Source organism: Stegostoma tigrinum, chromosome 4, assembly GCF_030684315.1.
Source record: "Stegostoma tigrinum isolate sSteTig4 chromosome 4, sSteTig4.hap1, whole genome shotgun sequence".
NCBI classification, from domain to species: domain Eukaryota; kingdom Metazoa; phylum Chordata; class Chondrichthyes; order Orectolobiformes; family Stegostomatidae; genus Stegostoma; species Stegostoma tigrinum.
The window spans coordinates 70,569,282-70,591,700 of record NC_081357.1 but is presented as its reverse complement, the minus strand read 5'-3'; the positions used below and the strand labels follow the sequence as shown (position 1 = coordinate 70,591,700).

The window sequence follows — 22,419 nt, the reverse complement described above, 5'->3', positions numbered from 1 at the left end:
AGAATTGTTGTAGAATCTAGCCGTGTGTAACACATTTTGTCAAAGGCTTTGGCTGTGACTGTCATTCCTTGTAGCTTACGCCATGATTAAATCAATACTATGTTCTTACGTTTTCTATGGAGAAAAACATTCATGGTGTTTCTTAATTGATTCTTATTTCAAGATATTACCTGCTTTTAAATTTCTTAAAACCAGAAAGTGGCCTTTATCGGATGTGCTGACTTTTCCAACTCTGAAGTTTCTAACTCTGGGATATGTTAATTCATTGTTGAGGTCAAAATTAATAAGAATGAATGTAATTGTTGAAAAGTTAGGGGCTTCTATGGTTCAGTGTTAAGGTATATTGGAAAGTCTGGATGCAGCAAAAAAAAAGGAAATTTGGGCAGTCAGAACACACTTATGAAGAAACTACAATATCGTATTTTCTCTATTTTAATTTAATGTCACATAAATTAGCTGTGTTCTCTCATCAGCGCAATGTTTTGATATTTGTTGAGCTTGGATAATCCTGATGTTGCGTGGGAATCATTCATGAAACAGCAAAACTATTTTGAATTATATTTCAAGGATCACTATTAAACGCTCTGTATTCTTAATAGCTAAAGTTAATGTGATGTGTAAGAGTGTAAAGGACCATGACTTCTAAAATGTAGCTGGGCTATTTGTAGAAAAAAAACTTAGCAATTTTACTGTTGATGAACTATTTTCTCATGTTTTGAATTTTGAGGCATTTAGGGATTGGCAATAAAGACTGGCTCAGCCAGCAATGCCCACATCCCTTGAATAAATGAAAAGGAAAATGATAAAAGAAAAGAACTGGATAGTTACTAAGCTTAAAGTATATTAATCATTATGCAAAATATGTATGGTGTTTGCCTGTTTTTCCTTGTTGTGTTTACCCTATCCATCTTGCAAGGGCTGAAGTTGTCTGCATCCATTTGTTTGAATTTGTGTCACATCTTGAGTGACTTTCTGACTAATATTGTTTCTCTCTTCTTTTTTGTTTCCTTCTGTTCTCTCTGTACTTTCTGCAACATAAATATGTGTCCATTGGGTTTAATTTAGTTCCATAACACACATGCCCCATCTCTTATCTCTTTTAGCAATTCCTCCTGTTTAAATCTCTTTCCCATCCCTGAGACAGATGTTCTCTCTGATATTTCAGAGGGTGGTGATTTTTCAATTGATGAATTAGACAAAGAATGTATGGTTGAATCCATTTCTTTCAATCATAGTCTAAATGTAACAACTCCAGAGCATGAAGCAGCATTATTAACTAAGCCTCATCAACCTGATTCTGTATTGACCACACCTGTTCAATGTAATAATCTTGTACAACAGGATTTGAAGGAAATAGAAGTTAATGCTAATCCTGTAAGAAAGACATTGACTTTTGCATTTTTAAATCTTTACAAGTTTTTTCCTTGTAAATTACCTTCATTGCTTGATGAGGATGGATATATAAGCTTTCCCAGCCTTCCTGATGACTGCTCAGCTTTGATTCCACCAAGCTTTCAAAAGTACATTCCTATTACTTCGCCATCACTTATTCCTTCAATCATCGTTATCTTTGCGCTGCTTTTGTCTGCATCCCAGTCTGTCCCATTTTCACTCACCCTTTCCCTTCCTCTTGCTCTGTCACTCTGCTACCTGGAGCCTAAGGCGACTACATTATATGCCTCTTATGACAATGACCTGAATGAGAAAGCAGAGGAAGAGGAGGTGTGTAAATTTGTCGCTAAATGTGTGGCATTTGAAAATAGATTTTTTTGTGGGTGGATAGTTTTAAAAACATTAAAATTGGCAGAAACCAAGAATATTAATATTCTGACTACTGTTGAATCTTGAACCGTTTGTCTGAATGTCCAGCCTACTATTGTCCACTCTAATCACTGCAAATTTCTGTTTCAATCTTGAACCATCTGGACACACACTCTCTTGTATTGTGGCATGAATCCTACTAATTTAGAAGCAGAGATGTTCAAACCCACTGTTGCCATGTCATTTGCAGTTGATTTCCATTTTATTACCCTCAAACTGCACTTGAATGGATGTATTTGAGTTAATGAAATTTCAGGATCACTATCTTTTTTTCCCCAAGTACTTTACTTTATCAAGAAATAATTTTGCAGTAGCTGCAAGACAGGTGGCACTGTTCCACTTCAAAATAGGTGAATTTGTGCTGGAAACACACTATACAATTACTTCCAGCTCTTCCACCAAGCCTTCTCTTCTCCATTCAGTTTCAACAATTTGGTTGCTTGTTTGAAACATGGCAACCAACCAAATGGACCAAAGTAAGTGTTTAGGATTCCATTATACCTACTGAAGACATGACTGAGGTACTGAAGATGTTGCACGCCTATATCAAGCAAAGTGACATCACAAGGGACTGCCTTCAAACATTAATTCCCTGGTCCACACTTTCCCAGTAAATAAGCACTGAATGTATTTGTTGACAAAAAGGAATGCTTTTAACTATTTAATTATAAAAGGCATTGAGCAAACCACATCTAAAGTACTGTATAAAGATTTGTTCTCTGGTTCAGAAGGGTATGTTTGTAATTTAAAAGGTTCAGTGAAGGTTCACTAAGCTGATTTCTAGGATGACGGAGTTGCATTTTGTGGAAAGGTAAACTCATTGGAGTTTTAAAAAAAAAAGTAATCTTAATATAAGATTGAGTGATCTGAACACTTTAGATACTAAGAGGGTATTTCCCCTCGTAGAACTAGAAAAAATGGTTTAAAAATGCGATTTTACCCTTAAAGAAGCAAAGTGAAATTTCTTCTTTATAGAGTCTTTCAATTTCCCAATGCCTGGTATGTGCTAGCACTCGTTAGTTGTAGGACCTATGTCGCAGTCTTCTCATAGGCGGATGGTAGGCTGTGTGTGTGAGCTCCATTCATGGTTCCAATACTGTAGCCAGGTGGAAGACCAGAAAGACGAGTCCCAACAGTTCCACCTAGCACTGCCTAGGTATTTTGACAGTTGTAAAGACTGCTCAACATGCTGGTGCCCATGAAATTAATTCAGCAGGTAGAAACTGGTAGTTCCGTCTCCAGAAAGATTATTTGCTGTTTCAGGTCCTAACTGTATAAATTGGTTGTCTACCTCTGACTATCAGGCAACACTCCACTTCCCAGGTTGCAACAGGAAGGTTTCCCAGCAAAGGAATGCATTAAGGAGCCAAACCTATTGGGCCTGTCTCTATGTCATTGTCTTTCCATCCTGACCCTCCATCACTCCTAAGCCGACACCAGAGGGTTGGGCAAACAGTGCATAGCTTCAGTTTCCCAAACTTTAAGCATGAAATGATAGACCGTAGAAACGGTACGTCTAATAAATCATACAGTTAATTAATGTAAATTTGCATAGAGCATATGTTGATGCCCGAAATCACTTTCTTTTCTAGTCTTATTATTATGATCTTGTATATGAGCACATCTGCAGCAGAAATTTTCAAAGAGCAATTATGGAAAGTTAAAGTGGAATAGGGCAAAAATACGTTGGAAGTATAGAGGTAGCTGAAGTATACCAACTGTGGTTGATATATTATTTGTCTGAAATAGTTGCTATTTTTCGTTAACTACCTTTTTAAAATAACAAATAAATAATTCATATTTTCTTTTGCAATTTGCTGAATATATTCAGTCGGAGCAAGAAGAAGAAAGAATGCAGCATCAAAAGGTTGATTCAGTTCAAAATGCATTCTTTTCCATTTCAGTTATAGGTTTTAGTGCTTTAGAATGTCATATGGGATGTGGTGGTATGCTTTCTCTATTCTTTGATTTTTTTTTGTCCCCCCCTAACTTTTACTTTATTTTAGTGCCTGCATGTTTCATGTGAGTTTATTTATTTTTTATGTTGGAATTTTCTTCCTTTTTCTTTCTCAATTTTACAGAATAAATCATTGAGCATAGAAGGAGAAAATATTTATATCAGACATAGCAATTTAATGTTGGAGGTTTGTATAAAATCTAAGTACATAGACGGGCTGATGATTTGTGCTGGATGATTTTTTCACTAGCAGCCTGTTGCAATGGATTTTGCATGGGATGCATGGGAATGCAAAATAGAATGCACGCTTCACATCCCAAAGTTGTATTTTTCAAATTTTGCGCTGTGATGGATTAGCTTGGTCTATTAGCATGCAATATCAACCACTTGCCAGGTAGAAACAAAAATATTTTCACTGCAGTTACCTCAAGATGAATGAGCACATTTACTAACCAGGACTGGTAACTGGACTAATTGACTATTCAGAAATAATTTTGAAATTTGATTATAAATGTATAATCTATACTAAAATCAAACAAACCGCAGGGTTTCACACTTAGTGTGCAATTACATATGCTTTGCCTCACTGAATATCTAATTTTAAATCTTGAAAGGAATTTGTTATTTACTTTTGTTCTTTAACTAAAACTTGCATCAACTTTATCTTTAGCATAGTTTCTAAAATTTACAAGTGGCAGAGGCCTAATTCTGTCAATCGTGATTCTTTTTTAAACAAAGATACACCTGAAATGATCTTTGTTTCATTGAAATGAATAATTCATGTTCCAAATTGCTAATGTGTTCAACGCACTCTCTAAATTGTACTAGTGAAAAATAGGCATCACTAGGCAAGTAATATCTGGTATTAAAGCTGGCCTTTTATATGTAACTTTTAAGCTATTGAGGTTTACAATAAATAAACAAGCCAATTTTCTTCAATCAGTAAGGAACAGATTTTCAGTGAGCCTAGGCATTCCTGTGTATTACTCATTTTTTTGACTAATTTAGTTTTCATCTATTGTGTCTCATTCTAATTGTATACATGTGTGGAAATTAGGACCTTGATAAGACGCAGGAGGATCTATTGAAACATCAAGCTAGCATTAGCGAACTAAAACGCAGTTTCATGGAATCCACACCTGAACCGCGTCCAAATGAATGGGAAAATCGACTAACCAAACCCTTATCACTGCAAACAGAAGGGGTATGTGTCAGAAGCAGAATCTTAGGATAAAATTGAAAGCTTAATCCAACATGGTGGATGTTTGTGTTTGTGCAGCTTGTAATGCTTTCATACATATTAGAAAAATATTTGCAGTGCTAATTTGGATTAACATCTTTGTGTTTGAGCAAATTATGATATTGGCAACCGACCAATCATTCCTAATTTTTCCTCATGGTACATAATTGCGTTTTTCTACATTGAAATCTAAACAGTTATTTTAAGCTCACTACTTTATTTGCAATAACAAATAGTTTTAAAGAACATGCAAAAGAAACACCTACAAATTAACATTCCTGCTTTCATTTTAAAATGTAAATCTGTCATGTAACATTGTCAAAAGAATTATGAGATACAGTATTGTGCAGGATTTATCTTGCTCAATTACAATAATTCAGGAGAGATTTCCGGCTTGGACTTCGGCTAGTAATTGTAGGAAACTTAAACACAGTTTCATCATGGGCAGACTAATGTGATGTCAGATGCAATTTAGAAGAGGTTTGCCAATTCTACCTCCAGCAACTCCATGCTAATTAGGTGTTCTGCATGATGAGCATGTAAGAATTTTTCCAACCTAGTGTTATGTCTCCTGTAAAATGTGTACATTTGATTCTTTTTGTAAATCTTCATGATCTGTCACTATTCCTTGCTGTATTACTGTATAACTCTAAGACTATCATTTCTTGTGTTGGTGTACGATTTAGTCAATGCAAACAAACATTTAAAGTTAAATAGCAATTTGTCCTCATTAAAGACGAAGGGTATTAGTATTTGGAAATAGAGCAATTCTCCTTGGATTAACTATTAACTACTAAGCAACTGCCAATTCAGGAGTAGCATGCAGCTACAGAACGAACTTCTTTCTGACTTGTTTCAGCCTTGTATCAACACCTCTGTCCCACACTTACATGCTGTTTCATTTCTCTCTCTCTCTCTCTCTCTCTCTCTCTCTCTCTCCCTCTCTCCCCACCAACTGTCCTTATGGTTTCTCTGGTATTATGATTGTGAAGTTAGCAGTCAAGCTGACTAAGAACTAGATTATATTTTTTTGATATTGTTCAGACTGTCAGTGAGCAAGGGGTTCTTTATTTGTGTGGGTGAGATTCAACCTTCAGAGGTCAAGGGTGTTTTGCTAACACAACACACAACCCAGGTCCAGTAAGCAATTCTTAAAATTGTTCAGTTAATTTTATGAACCACTTAAAAGCTTTTTATTATTTTGTTATACTTCAGCTCTGGTTTTAATTTTTCCTTTTCCACCTCTGGCTTTGTTGCTTTGGAAGAATCTTAATCCAGATATTGTCTGGCCAGTTTCTGACATTTGTTCATACCAATAGTTAGCATCTTTATATAAATAATGTATTGACTTGGTGCAAACAATGTTTATTGGGGTATGTTTGTAGATTTTCTGAGTTGCATATTTCTTTGCAAAATTGCTAACTTATTATTTTCCAAAATGTTCATAATTTTGCTTGGAATCCGAGTCATTTTCAGCATGCCTATTAGAACATTGGTATTAAGTGAAATAAATAGCAGGTGTTAAATTCCATGTTGTATTGAAATGCCTGTTTAATAACAATTCTGTGAACTCTAAAGCATTCAGCAGCAAAACACCACATTTATAATTCTAAAATTCTATTGTGTGGATTGAGGATTTGCTATTCTTAAAATATGTTTGAGACAGAATAGTCATTGTCCTAAAACCTATTTACTTATTACGTTTAGAAGAGTGCATGGATATTAAAATATGGTATGTGTATATGCTGTAAAAGAAAACCTGCATGTTTTGTTACTTACAACCAATAATATATAGACTCGTGATATGGTGTAACTTCTGTCTGTCTTTTTTTCTTCTGTAAGACTGTTATCTTTGTTAATCTTTATTCTCAATTTTCTAACTGCGTAGAGCTTAGAAGAGGAGATAACATCGCTTTTACTTAGTAAAGAGAGCTTCTCACCAGGCTTGATGACTTCCTTCTCGTCTGCTATTTCTCAGGCATCAGAGGGTGCTGGGTTGAAAGAAAAAGCTGCTGCTGAATCTGTTTCTCTCATATGCTCCAAGCAGTTGTCTGAGGTGCTTTTAGAATGGAATTTATGATTGGTAGTTATAAAAGTCACAGTATGTCTGACATGTTATTATGATTTGTGTGTTTCGTTCCGGTCATTATTTGTATATCCTGTTGTATTTTTATGCATTTTTTAAAAAACAAATTGCTCTGCTTTCATGTTGTGTGTAACTGTATGGGAATCTTTCAGTTTTGCATTCTGTATATATGTAGATGGGGAGTACTTTTCAGCAGTTTCATCTGTCATAATTGATTTCTTTCCATCAATTAATGGTAAAGACTACTCATTATCTGTTGTTGTGACTGCTTACTGTTCTCCAGGATCATGCTTCAAGAACAGAAGGGTTTCCAGCAGGAGCCAAAGATATTGGCAAGGTGGTTTTTACTAAGTAATTCCACCAGAACATAGCCACTGTAACATCACTAACCATTTATTGTTTTGGTTTCAGTGATCATCCCTTTAAGCTTGCATGGTTGTATTTCGTGCTTCTTGCCTCATCTTTTTTTTCATTCATTTCCTTATGTAGAGCTCAGATGAGAAACAGAAATCCGAGACGGAGGAGCAGGCAGAGGTTGTAGTGGAAGAAACAATAGTGATTGAAGAGGTAAAGAGAGCACCTGGCCATTCAAAAATAAAACTTGAAAAAGCTGTTGAAAGTAGCACAGTTGTGCCCACCTGTAAGGTGCCGTCAAAAGAGGGTCATGCCTCATCCTCCGATAGTCATAGTGAGAGTGAGGAAGAGGCAGAATACCACCCACAGACCAAGGAAGGAGAAAATGTAAAGAGAGAAAAAAATGAATTTAAGACATTAACAACAGTAGGGATGGAATCCAAGGTTTCGGTCACAGAATTTGACAAAGTACGTTTTCCTATGGTACATAAAATGCAGGATGTCCCGGAAGAAAGTTTGCAAAATGGAGAACTTCAGGAAGCAAAGCAACAGCAAGAAGACACAAGACCCAAGCTAAATGGAGATGTTTCGTATGTTGATAGTGATGTTGTGCCAGAAGTTATATGTTGCTCAGAGGTAAATGTTCACGACAATTGAGTTAGAAGTAAATGTTCATGTCTGGAGTCCTATCCAGTGCATAACTGTCTCTTTCTTGGCCTGTTATCTGGATTTTTGGAGCAATCTCAGTTCACTCAGATTCAACAAGTTTCTTCTCTTCCCCAAAACAGACGAGTAGTTATCAGCCGACCCTCTGCCTGCTTCAGTCTTGATTTCTGGCTGCCTTGCTTGCACTGGAGGTCTGAGCAGCCACTAAATCATATTTTGTGATGTTGTTTTTATTTTAGTTAAAAGTTTAATGTTTGTGTCCTGGTGTCATGCTGCCTGTCTAAAAATAAATGTCTTTAATTTTTCCATTATCCCATTTAAGATTTGAATATTTTCCATTCTTTTAGTTTCACTTTATTCTTTATATTGGTTTTCAGTAAAATCTGTTTGTAGTTAATTCTCCAACTTACTTATGGTTTTTACTTATTTAACTTTCTTGTTAATAGCCTCCTGTGGTAAAGACAGAAATGGTGACAATCGCTGATACAGCGAGTCCTGACAAGACTGAAATTGCAACTAAAGAAGTTCCAATTGTTCAGACAGAGACTAAAACCATTACGTATGAAGCTGCCCAGGTAGACTAATCTTCCTAACAAAGTAATGAAGTTTCATTTATCATTGTTGTCTTAACAGTGAGAATTTCCATTATTTGTATACCATGTAAATTATAATTGACTATTTTTATATTTATAATTTTCCAGAAGTTCCCTCCATAATTTTTAAAGTTGTAAAACTGTTTTGTTAACCCATAGCATTTTGAAAAGTAATATTTTAAAATTTATTGCCATTGAAATGTAAAGTAGGTTCTGATTTATGTTATCACTGTCCCTGGTGTGTTGTATATTGATCCTTTCTCAATAGAAGGAATAGAGATGATCTTTGCCCACCTGTCTTTGTAATGACTTGCTGGAGAGACATTTGGGTAAAGATAAGCTCTCCAATTGGTTCACAAAGCAGATCACCATCTTGTCAAGGGCAGTTAGAGGCAGGCAATAAATGCTAGCCAACTAGTGACGTCCATATCTTATGAATGAATTGAAAAAATTTGATGACAGTCGTGCATTCTCCACTTGAACATTCAGATATATTTGCTGTCAGTGTGCTGCACTTTGTCAACATGTGCATCTCCTCAGTTCAAAGTGACATTCAGAATTTTGATCTGTGTCCTAAAACATTGCACCTATATAATTGTATCCATTCATGTTGTATAATGAATTTTAACATACAATAATGCTTTCCATTGTAGGTAAGTACCCTGACACAGTAAGTCTGTATTGTAAATCCATCAAATGTGCATTTAAGTAAGTGGGATTTGAAGCATTCTTATTTTCTAGAGATGGAATCATTACAACTCGGAAATAATATTCAATTTATGCTGCACTTCAACTTCAGCTGGTTGTCTGAAAGATCAAGGACACACCACTTGATATATTAATATATGTATCCATTATTAGTTCCCTCTGCAATGTTATTTATTTATTCAATACTCAGGTGACAAACCAGATGTTAATAGCTTGAAGACCATGTTAGTTGATGATTTCTGTTATTGTTTAGCTCCATCGAGCAATTGTCTTAAAATGTTTTTGTCTGAAGTTTTTTTTAAACTCTGCTTTTGATTTAACAGATTTATCAATGTAGAGTGTGTATTCTGTTTACCCTACCGCACGATAATGTTGTTTCTGGCAAACTGATTGGACTTCCTTATTTTGTTGTATTTTAAGGGTGATGGCAGTGGAGACAATGAGCCTGGTGTCCTGATGAGTGCTCAAACTATAACTTCTGAATCTATTTGTACAACAATGACCACCCAGATTACCAAGGTGTGCAATAGATAGTAGACCTTCACATCAGAGTTTGGCCTGGACAATACAATAAGTATAATTTTGTTTGCATGCTATCATTGAAATTTACTGCTGAATTTAAACTCCTTCACTTTCCAACTCCCATCTTATCTTGCTAACAAAATCTTTACAATTGTTGCCAGCATCGCAGTTCAATTATAATGATTTACTTTGACTGCAGCAAGTGAACCATCACTTGTCATTATAATCAATTGGAAATCCTATCATTGGATGATATACATTTAGAAGAAAATATATCAGTTATTATGAATTTCTAATGTAGTTAATATTTTACCATAATAAACTAAAAGCAACTTTATTTGAAATACCAAACAGTAAGCTACTAGTTCTCTAAATTACAGAAAAGCTCCCTACTTTAATTTTTCAACATCTATCCACTATCAGCATCCTGGAGGTTACCAACGATCAGAAACTGAACTGAACTAACCATATAAATAGAGTGACTACAACAGTAGATGAGAGGGTAGGAATACTGCAGCGAATAACTTACCTTCTGACTCCCCAAAACGAAAAAACACAAGCCAGGAGTATAACTGAATACATCCTACTTGCCTTGATGAGGGTAGCTGCAACAACATTTGAGAACCTCGACACCATCCAAAGTGACGCAGCTCACTTGATTAGTGTCACCTCCACAAACATTCAGTCACTCCACCACTGATGTTCAGGTGGCAGAACTGTACACGGTTAAAAAGATGAACTGTAGAATTTCATCAAAGCTCTTTCGACAGCACCTTCCAAACTCTTGACCATTACCGTCTGGATGATCAAAGTAGCAGATACCTGAAAAAACCACTACCTGCAAGTTCTCTTTCAGGCCACTCACTTTCATTTCTTGAAAGTATATTGCTGTTCTTTGTGTTGTTGGGTTAAAATCCTGGAATTTCTCCTGAACAACATTGTAGGTATACCTATGACACAGTAGATACAGTGGGTTTAAGAAAGCAGCGCACCACCTTCTCAAGGGCAATTGGAAATGGGCAGTTTGGTATGTCCATATCCAATGAGTGAATTTAAAAAGAATGCTGTATGTTTGGGAACTCATCTTGGCAGCAAATATGATACCAATGCCTTGTCCAACTTCAGATGATTCCTGGAAAGGAAATTAAGTCAGTAGCTAGGAAACAGAATTGTATGAGAATCAAAAACATTACTTCTGTCCTTCCTGAAAGGAAGTTTTGTTCACCCTAATGCTGGTCATGAAATAAATTGGCAGAAAATGTAGCAACAGTGGAGGAATTAAGAGTTGGTGGTGAAGTAGAGCTGGGTGTTGTCAGTATATGTATGAAAACAATTGTTGTATTTTAAGATTTTATTTACCAAGTGTGGTAGTGAAATGAGAACTAAGAAGGGCCAAAGATATAGCTAGAAGAGAAAGCTGAGGTCATGATGCAGCAGCTGGAAGATCTAACAACATAAGAAGTATCAGAAGACGATTGTATTGGCCTGAGTGCCTGCACTACTAATGCAGTATGATCATGTCTGATCATTAGTCTGAACTTCTCATCCCCCTCCCTTTGATTGCTTGAGGCACTCAATCTCTCTGTCTGAGCCTCTAATGATGGAGCAACCTCTACCCACTCTGGAAGGATTTCGTGGATTCACATCTTTGAGTGAAGGAAATTGCTCTCCTTGGTTGTAAAAGATAAATCCCTTACCAGAGACTGTGCCTCAAGGTTCAAGATGCCCCTCCTCTCTGACATAAATGGCCAGCCTCTTATTGTTAAGCAGTGACATCTAGCTCTACTTTTTCCTACAAGACGAAATACCTTCTCCATATACACATGCGTCAAGAACACTCAGAATCTAATCTTTTAATTAAGTTCTCTCTTGTACATCTAAATTCTCGTAGATACTTGAATAGCTTGTCTAAGCTTTCCTCCTAAGACAACCTGCCCATTGCAGATATATACCTACTAAACCTTCTCTGAACTACACTCCCATCCTTCCTTAAATAAGGCGATCAATAATATATACAGTACTCCAAATACTACCAGTTGCAGTATCCCTGAAGTATAACTTACCTACGTTTTTATTCCTTTATCAATAAATGATAGCAAAGTGTTTTCATTCCCAATTACTTGCAATATCTACATCCTAACCTTTTGCGATTCATGTGGCAGTTTTACTATTTGTTTCTGCCTCTTTATACATCTATCTCTCTGTCTCGCTTACTCAAACCCTTTCACATCCCTGCATCTCCAGTGAATGGGTAGGCACTGTTTCATTACTGAAAGCAAAATCCAGCCAACTGAAACTGCCTACAAAAGTGACTTTAATGATTAGTTTGATTTCTTTTTCCATGATTAAATGATATAATGCTGACATAGTCTTAACTTGTACTCAGACTGTGAAAGGTGGAGTCTCTGAAACAAGAATTGAAAAGCGAATTGTAATCACAGGGGATACAGACATTGACCATGATCAGGTCAGTTTTATTTTACCTTTTTATATGTATTTTGCAAATTAGCTTGAGTATTTCAAACATTTTTGAATAACCTAACAGTGGATCAGTAGTCGGTTGCAAGTAGAATAAAAGTCTTGAATATATGGGAGCAAATTAATGTTGACTAATTTTAATGTAGAATTTTGAGCTTTTTGATGGAATTTTCAATATTTGCAGTCCTAGATACTTTTGAATTTTCTGCACTTAAAATTTTTATTTGTGAAATATTTAAGTGGGTTAAGCAAGTAATGCAATATCTTCTCATCTCAACTTTAGCGTTCACTTCGGATTATTTGTGAGATTAGTGGGAAGATTCCATAATTTTGGAGTCATTCATGTTGATGTCAATACTTATTGCATGTAATTCTGTGCCAAAGCATTAAAGAGTAAATAAACTTAACTCCATATAGTCTCAGTCAGTACTATTAAAGTGAAAAAATAAACACTTGTGTCTTTGAGCCAGTGAGGACTTTTGAGCTATAATAAACCACCTTCAGGTCAGCGCATCTAGATTTGTTCTGGTATTCCACATAAAGTTTTAAAGCAAAACACCTACTTTTAATACTATAAAAACCTGAACGTTGTCTGAGTTGATCAACTTTTGACTCTGCATTTTGGATCTGCATCAGTAGTTGGATCTATATAATGCTTGTAATCTCAGTGAATACTTGTTTTACCCCGTTGTTTTCTCTACAGCTGCTGAAATCTGAGATAATAAGATTTCCAATTGCCACAACTTAATTTTCCTGCATTAGTTAATTGAATAGAACTGTTCTTATAGAGTCATATAGTGCGGAAACAGACACTTCGGTCCAACTCGGCCATGCCAACCGGGTTTCCAAACTAAACTAATCCCGTTTCCCTCATTTGGCCCATATCCCTCTGAGCTTTTCCTATTCGTGTACCTGTGAAACATCTAAATACTACTAAAGTGTTGTGAAGCTTTCTGCCTCTACCACCGTATAAGTAGTGAATTCCCGCCACCCTCTGGGCGAAAAGAATCTTTCTTACACCCCCCTCTAAATCTCCTGAACCCTGCATTAAATCTATGCTTACTGTTTGTTGATCCCTGCTTCAAGGGAAAAGCATTCATTTCTATAGTAAAGCATTGTTCAGGACTGACACTAAACATGAAACTTGATGCAACATTTCCTGCTAAGGTTCACGTATCCCTGATCCATTGCAACCAGAGAGTCTCCTCCTGTTACTTGCCTTGCTGACCCTGCAGCATTATTTCTGCCGTCTTTTAGAGCGTCCATCCTTTTTCCCCTTTTGGCTGTGGCTTAGCTGATAAGTCATTCATATCTAAATCACAAGTTCTGGTCCTGCTCCAGAGTTTCAGCAAAAAAAAAGTCATATCCTGACAATTACTTGCAGTGTTAAGGAAGCACTGCCCTGTTCGAGACAAACAGTCTTTCAGATGAAGTGTTAAATTCAAGCCCTATCTGCCCACTCAGACTGATGTTAAAGATCCTACAAGCGTATGTTGAAGAGAGGAGGGTAGTTATTCCTGGTGTCCTGACCAATACTTACCCCTCAATCAACATTACAATAACTATCTGATCACCACCTAATTAAAAAGATTATTGCTGTTTGTAAGAGTTTTTGAAAGTAACTTACTGTCATGTTTCCTACATTACATAGTGACCACATTTCAAAAAAGTTGCTTGATTAGCTATAAAACACTTTGCAAGGTCAAGTAGTGAAAATACAGTATAAATACTATTTATCATTAACATTCTGCCCCACAGTAAAATCATCTGAAATGTCACATCAACTTTCATGTATGCTATAAATCCTCAACAATGCTTTACTACCGAAATGAACTTTTCCCCTTGATGCAGGGATCAATGAACACTGAGCATAAATTTAAAGTCAGGGACAGGAGATTTACAGGGATGTAAGGAAGATTCTTTTCACCCAGAGGATGGTGAGAATCTGTAACTCACTGGGAATCCGTAATGGTGGTGGAGGAAGAAACCTTCATAACGTTTAAGAAGCATTTAGATGTGAACTTGCAAAGCTAAGGCATACAAAGCTGTGAGCCATGTGCTGGAAATTCAGATTAAAACAGGTAAACACTTTTTTTTGAGATAACAAGGTGTAGAGCTGGATGAACACGGCAGGCTAAGCAGCATCAGAGGAGCGAGAAAGCTGACATTTTGGGTTTAGACCCTTCTTCAGAATTTTCTCTACACCTTGTTATCATCGATTCTCCAGTATCGGCAGTTCCTACTAACCCGGGTACTTATTTTTGACCAGTTCAGATTTGAAGGGATAAAAGGTGTCTTTCTGCGCTGTTGCCCTCTGTGCTCATTGAGTTGAAGTGCATGCCTACTGTTTATCGATCCCTGCATCATGAGGAAATGTTTGTTCCTGAAGCAAAGTGTTGTTGAGCATTGGCAACATATGTGTGAAACTTAATGTGATATTTTTAGATAATTTTATTGAGGGGCAGAACGTTGATGATAAATAGTACTTAAGCAGTATTTTCACAACTACTTGACCTCACAAAGTTGGGTAGACTTCTGTCACTATGAATACCAATGGCCTCCTTTTCGTTAGTCAGACTTTTATATGCTGACTTTTCCTCCAATTAAGCAATGGAAAATGAATATTTTTTAAGCCACTTCAAGAAACCCTTTCTCTTTTACCAATTCCAATACATCTCGTCCAGCCCTCAGTTCAGGCTGAACCAAACTTGCCACAGCTGCATCATCCAATTTTACCATGACCTACCTGAGAACGTTTAACCACATGACCTACTAGCAGGTAGGCCATTCATCCCATCAGGCCTGCTCCACAAGTCCCAGATTCCATCTGAAATGTCATCTGCTGCCTCCCATCAGTGAACAACAACCCCTCACCCCTAATTGTGCTGAAAGTTTCAACTATGCCTTCATTAGGAGATAGCAGGAACTGCACATGCTGGAAAATCTGAGATAACAAGGTGTAGAGCTGGATGAACACAGCAGGCCAAGCAGCATCAGAGGAGCAGGAAGGCTTCAAAGTGTCTAGGCCCAAAACGTCAACCTTCCTGCTCTTCTGCTTGACCGACTGTGTTCATCCAGCTCTACACCTTGTTATCTCTCTATGCTGTTATTAGCATTGGACCTTGTATTCTGGCTGGCCTTCTACTTTCTATCCTTCATACGCTTGACTTCATCTAAAACTCTGCAAGCCTAATTCAACCTTCTACATACTGCATAGCCACCTAATATTTTCATCCCCTTTTGAAATCCCTCCAAGGTCTCACCTCTTCCCATGCCCCTCATCTCATGCTGCCTTACAACACCTCAGACATCTGCAGATCTCCAGTTCTGATCATCCGTGCATCCTGATTTTAAATGTTCCACCATTCATGGCTGTGACTAAGGTGCTAAATTTTGGAATTTCCTCCCTCAATTTCTCTGCCTATCTACTGCTTCAACATTTTTACAGATGACTACTAAAGACTACGCCATTGACCAAACATCTGCTCATCTGATCTACTATGCATCTCCTTAAGATATGGATCTGAGGAACCACTTTGAAAGCAGTCCAGCCTAACCTCTCTGGTCCATGTTTCTGAACATGGAACATGATTTTTAATGAGCGCATCACTGGGCCAAGCCTATGTCTTTTCAGGAATCTTATGACCCCAGGTTATAGTCTAGAGGTTTATTTGAAATCTCAAGCTTTTGGAGAGTAATCCCTTCGTCACTTCAAATGATGAAGGGGCTATGCTCCGAAAGCTTGTGATAGACCAACAGATTTATTTGAAATAGCCTGGTGTTGAGATTCCTGACCTTGTCCACCCCCTGTTGAACAATGGCTCGTCCGCATCATGTTTTATCATGAAGTGTGAAGAAACCTGTTGCAACACTCCGGTTGGTCGAGAAACATGTTCTGATCGGGGCAGCCACATAGTTTTTTAAATGGATATTTGTGCCATAACTGATTTATGAAAGATATTTTTATTTGGAAATTTCAATTATTTCATTCTCCGTGAGTAGTTTTTACATTTCTTTTTACGATTTTAAGATCTTTCTTGCAAGATTAAATTGTATATTATATTTCTTTTACCATATAAATGTTGTAAGTTTAACTTACTTTAATAATGCCATTGTTTATTGCATATTTTGGCTTGTCTTCTTTCCCCAATGCCATTGTTATTGTTTTGTAATTCTGGGTAGGCCTTGGCCCAGGCAATAAAAGAAGCCAAAGAACAGCACCCAGACATGTCTGTCACCAGGGTAGTGGTACATAAAGAAACAGAGCTCACTGAGGATGGGGATGAATGAGTTAAGGTAAGGGAATGCAACATCTACTGAGATAGCAAACTTAATGAGAGCAGATGCCATGTTCCGTGCAATATGCCTTTCTTTTCTAGACAGACTTTCTTTTTCTATGTAGGGAAGTATGCATGTTATGAGCATGCTTTTATCCTTAACTGCTTACTAGCCAGCAATGCCTGGCTGTGATTTCACTTTTTTCTTTGAGTGTTTTGACTGATCAAAGTCATAATACTGCAGTTGGCTTTAATATGCTGTGAATGGTTGAATCGAAGTTATATCAAACTAAACATAGCAATCAGCTAGGTCTCGATAAATATTCCAAAACTAAATACATATTACAGAAACATTAGAATTACTGGTCATAAATTTGGCTAACACAATTCTATACGTGTATGTAATCTGAAAGATCAGAAGTATATTGTTACCGGAAATGCAGTAGAGAATAGCAACCAGGATTTTGTCAGAACTCTCAAATTGTTACAGCATTTTAACAAACCAGAAAGTTCAGCATTTTAGCTAGCTAAATCAGTGCATTCACCAAAATTGGCTCAATTTCCATTCTATTAGCTTCCCTCCTGCAATTATTATTCTAGTTAAATGAGAAATACTGCAGTATGTGTTTAATGAGTTACTGTTACATTAAATTTCATATTTAGGTTGCTTTCTGTTTTTGCAATTCATTACAAAATTCTTTGCCTTCCTGTAAATGCTTTAATATTTTTTGCAGAACATCTGTCATTAGAAATGTGTTTAAGTCACAGTAATATCATAGATGAATAGAGTTCTCAGACAGGTGCTGTATCTCAGAATTTTTTTAAAAAAAACACTCAAACTATCACCCTATAGCAAACTACAGAAAATTGTAATAGAGATTTCATGCTTTTTTTAAAACTGGATTTTCTCAAAAGCTTCCTTTTGTAAATAACTTATTGCTATGCAAACGTCTCTTTCTATAGCAGATTGATTACAAATGTGAGATACTGCTACTATTGATTATGTTAATAATGTCGACCAAAAATGCTGTGTTTTAAGGAAGTATGGCTTTCAAGAAAACTATTGATAATGTAAAATCTTAAAGTGAAATGTGTTGATTGTATGGCAAGTGAACAGATTATATATTGAAGTGGCAACAGAATTATTGCTAGTAGAAGAACAACAACTTTTTGGTGTCACCTAGGTTTCATTTAAGAAATATTTGCAGTTTACTGAGAACCTCCTCAGTGGAACCACTGGTAATATTGAAACGTTTAACTGAAGTCAATTGAAAATAGGAGTAAGGACGTAATTTCTCAAAATAATTAGAAATACACAAAATTACAATTGCTGTGAAATTTATAAGAAGTTTTGATAACGGGTGTATAAAATAATTTCCATGGTACACCAAGTATTGCAATTTTGCAATAGTACATAGAGTCAAAGCAATTCAATATAGCTGACATTTAAATTAGTGAGAAACAGAACGCATAGAGGATTCTGGGAAGTATTTGTGTAGCCTGATATGGTTTAGTTGGAAGAAGTGGCAGCAAGGCTTTTCATGCTACACTACTTTCAAAGTCGGTTTGGGAATCTATGTATCATGTAAAAGCTGGAAGAACTATTCTGAGGAAGAGTCACCAGACTCAAAATATTATCTCTGATTTCCCTTCACAGATGCTGCGAGACTTGCTGAACTTTTCCAGCAATTTCTGTTCTTGTATCATATAAAAGACTGATCCTGTTAGACAGTAATATATTTTGTACATTGAAGAGAGCGTTTCAAATCTCCAGGGCTTTGGGATTACTTCTTGGACAAAAGGAATCTATATTCCTGATAGGCTTACCTAATTCAACTAAGTTAATCTAAGTTAGAGGTAGATCAATGGGGCAAATCTAAGCAGTAAGCTCAAGAGTAGAACATGGAGCAAATGAGAGAAGTTAAAGAAAAGCATGGACAAGGAAAGAATGAGAAGTAGGCAAAGATTATCAGATAAATCAGAAAATTGGGAAAGCTTTAAATGCCAACAAAAGATGCTCAAAGTAAAGTGGGGAAAATAAACTGACAGCAAACTAGCAAGTAACATAAAAACAAACAGTAAGAACTTTTAAAAAGCAGACAAGGGGAAACAATGAACATGGGACCCATACAGATTGAGTGGAGGAAAAAATAACACGGAACCAGAAAATGGCGGCAGAGTTGAGCAATTACTTTGCATCAGTTTTTACAGTAGAAGGCTGTAATGGCATTCCAAAAATACTCAAGTTAGGGGGTAAAGAAGCAAATATCATACAACATCTGTCAGCACAGAGAAAGCACTATGGGGAAAAAATAGGGAAGAAAAGGGTTAATAAATCCCCTGGACCTACTGGAATGCATTCTAGGATTTTAGAGGACGTGGCTACAGAGATAATGGATGTACTGGTTGTAATCTTATAATTATGAGAGATTTTGCATCTTGACAGAGGGAATAGAGGTGCTGAATGTTATTTAAACAGGGAAAGAGTGTGGCAAGCTGCAACTCAATGTGATTTCGAGTCCTAGTGCATGAATCACAAAAATGTTGGCATCCACGTTCAGCATCTAATAAGGAACACAAAAGGAATGTCAGCCTCCTTTTCAAGGGGAATGGAGTATAATAGTAGTGAAGTCTTGCTAAGACCATACAGCGCTACAGTTAGACCACAGCTGGAATACACTGAATAGCTTTTGACCCCTTATCTAAAACTATACAGTACTGACTTTGGAAGCAGTCCAGAGAAGGTTCACTAGATCGATCTCAGGAATGGATGAATTTTCTTGCATATGTTGTGCTTCTTTGCATTGGAATTTAGAAGAATGCAAAGAGACAAGGTTGAAACATGCACAATTCTTAGTGACCTTGACAGGATAGATGCAGACAGGTATTTTGTCTGTGGGAGAGTCTAGGACCAGAGGGCATAATCTCAGAGTAAGCAGTTGCCCATTTAGTACAGAGATGAGGAATTCCTTTCTCTACAGGTAGTCAGTTTGTGGAAATCTTTACTACAGAGTGCTGTCATGTCATTATGTGTATTCAAGGCTGTGAGGGGTAGTCAGATTTTTAATCAGTAAGGGAATCAAGGATTATGGGGAAAAGGCAGGAAAGTGGAGTTGAGGGTCATCAGATCAGCCATGATCTCTTTTAAACAGTGGAGTGAACCCAATGGATTGATTGACCTACTTCTGCTCCGACATCTTATGATCTTGTCAGTATCTTTTGATTTATCATTTCTGTGTACATTTGTTAATTTCAAAGGTTTCAGCACTGAGTTTTATTTTAAATCTTAAAGCAGAAGTTACATACATTGGAGTGGTTATAACTTTTAGCTGTTTCTGTTTAATATTTAATAAAAAATCAGCAGCCCTAGGCTACATGCTGAAGGTATATCATTATACCCTACTCATTTAGTAGTCATTTCTGTATTTTTCTTTTGAATCTGGCAGATATCAGGAGCAAGTACAGAAATGTGCTTTCACTGAACAACAGTGAATGTTGATCTTTTCAGTTTTTGTAGGCTATCTTAGATGCCAAACCACTAATATTGTGTTCTTTACTTCCAGAAATGAATATTGCTTGAAAATAAATGACGATCTTTACCATCAGAGTGACCACTGCCAAGAATAATAATGCAAAATTTCCTCAGAGCATTAGCAAATAACATCCTATGTAAAAGTTGCACGTAGTGTGAATATTTGAAGATGCCAGCAGCCTTCTAAAAAGCAGAATTGGAGTTAGTTACTTAAAATCATTAGTTTGTAATTTGATCATTTACTCTTTAGTAATTTGATGGCTTATTAATCTACCACTTCTGTATACCCTTAGAATTTAATAACTGCAAGTATATAATAGAAAAATGGCTGAAAGTAGATTTCTTTTTAGAAGAGTTTTGTACAGGATGTCATGACTAACTTAGAGTAAGTGGCTCACTTTCAAAAACCGAATAAGTATGTGTAAACCTGTTGTTGCAGAAACATTTTTTAGCATGATCAAGTAGTTACCAAATATTGTGGAAAAGGGAAATATGGAAGGACTTTGTTCAAACTTTTCCAATGTCACTTCAAACTCTTAACATGTTCTGTTCAAAAGAATTACGTCTGTTTATAAAGAATCTCCTAGCCTACCTATTACTGAAAAAAATTAAAGGGGACCTAATGTTAAACAAGTATCATTCCATTAAAAAATAAATCACTATATTGCATTTACTATATAATATTTTTTTAAGTCATCCATGGAACTGGGAGATCCATATTGGAAAAAGATACTTTTCTATTTACTTATCAGCTCTATAACATAACTGGTTGGCAGCTTAAAGTTTAATGCTTTTAAATCATTTTTTCTCAATTGAAAAAAAATCACTATATTAAATGCATTTCTATAAATTCCTTTACATTGATCTTGATACGAAAACATGATCTTTAAAGTTAATAGGCAAATTGTATTGCATTTTGGATGGCTTTGTCTAATGTTTGAGGGAGGTTTTGAAAAAATAATCTGTTTGATATTTAATCTTTCCTGTAGATATTATTGCAGAACCTTTTCTTTAGCATTTGTTTGAAATCTTTACTTAATCTTGATGACTGTCATGTGCTTTTGATCAATATATAGAGATAAACAAGCAAAATAATATTTTAGTAGCTTCAAAGTTGTGTTGAATGATATTCTTGCTCTGTGTAACGCTGTTGAAAATAAATTTCATTAAAATATAATGTTCTGACTACTCTGTTTTCCTATGCTCGATTCTGTTGTTGAACTCCTTAAATGGTACAATGGCACTAATGATTTGAGGGAACCGAAGTTTTCATGGCTCATAATGGACAATCTTTTCAATTGCTATATGTGCCTGTTTTGCTACAAAAATAAATTTAACATGAGTCATTTATTTTAAAAATTTCAAATGTCGTTCTTTGCTCGATTCCCAGTGCTACTGACAGCCCCTCTCTGCCTGACACGCTGTTCCACTTTCTCTTTTAATGAACTACGGTGCAATAAATTTTGCATATCCTAAGCCTTGATGCTGCATGACACAGTGCATCATTTAAGGAATAAGAGAGAACTGCATTGTGGCTTTGAAGATATTGAAAAGTAAGAGGGACAATAAAGTGCAATACAAACAACAAAAGAATTCATTAAATTATGTGGACACCTCATGGAGGAAAATGTCACAATCTTGGGAGAGAGTTGGAGAAAAATCAAAGTAGTCAAAGATCGCAAAACATGATACAATTTTTGAAAAAGCAAAGGAAGTTACATGAAGAGATATATTGTTTGGGAAAACCATTGATTGCCTCCATCATAATTGTGTTTTAAAAACTGTTGTCACAAATTGATCTGTCTGATACACTGTAATAATGCCTAATAAGAACTACTCTAAATGCTTCAAGCATTTACTTTTTAAAAGTTGTAACTAAATTAATCAGTATATTAATAAAGTAAACACAACAATATTAGAAAATCAAACTTCGAGTCCAGATGACTTCTTAGAAACACTTTTATACAAATTAAAATGGATAAATTGTTGAACTTTTAACTTATTGTTCATGTAAGTTTCAATTACATCATGATCTCTAGAGGTTGGACAATTGTAAAGTATACTGTAATGATTCAGAATGATTTGATTACTACATTCATTAAACAAAATGTTCATAATTTTTTAAAAAATTAAATGTTAAAACTTTTTAAAACACTACTTTCCTGCAAGGTCTCCCCCATCCTTA

The 22,419-nt window shown here is 36.0% G+C and overlaps 1 protein-coding gene across 19 annotated transcripts in view; it reads left to right on the top strand.

The window, feature by feature from the left end:
* Positions 1-22,062, top strand: part of epb41l2 (erythrocyte membrane protein band 4.1 like 2) — a 188,328-nt gene extending 166,266 nt beyond the window's left edge. For 2 of the 19 annotated variants that reach the window (XM_048530475.2, XM_048530476.2), the window contains 10 exons: positions 1,066-1,722; positions 3,653-3,688; positions 4,836-4,982; positions 6,907-7,074; positions 7,594-8,094; positions 8,571-8,699; positions 9,846-9,944; positions 12,334-12,414; positions 16,608-16,721; positions 20,266-22,062. In XM_048530475.2, coding sequence (XP_048386432.1) covers positions 1,066-1,722; positions 3,653-3,688; positions 4,836-4,982; positions 6,907-7,074; positions 7,594-8,094; positions 8,571-8,699; positions 9,846-9,944; positions 12,334-12,414; positions 16,608-16,715 — 1,926 coding nt within the window. In that variant the 3' untranslated portion in view covers positions 16,716-16,721; positions 20,266-22,062. Of the gene's footprint in view, positions 1-1,065; positions 1,723-3,652; positions 3,689-3,902; positions 3,966-4,835; positions 4,983-6,906; positions 7,075-7,387; positions 7,442-7,593; positions 8,095-8,570; positions 8,700-9,845; positions 9,945-12,333; positions 12,415-16,607; positions 16,722-20,265 lie in introns of all 19 variants that reach the window. The other 17 variants (XM_048530478.2, XM_048530479.2, XM_048530480.2 and 14 more) reach the window with 17 other exon arrangements.
* Positions 22,063-22,419: the final 357 nt, after the last annotated feature.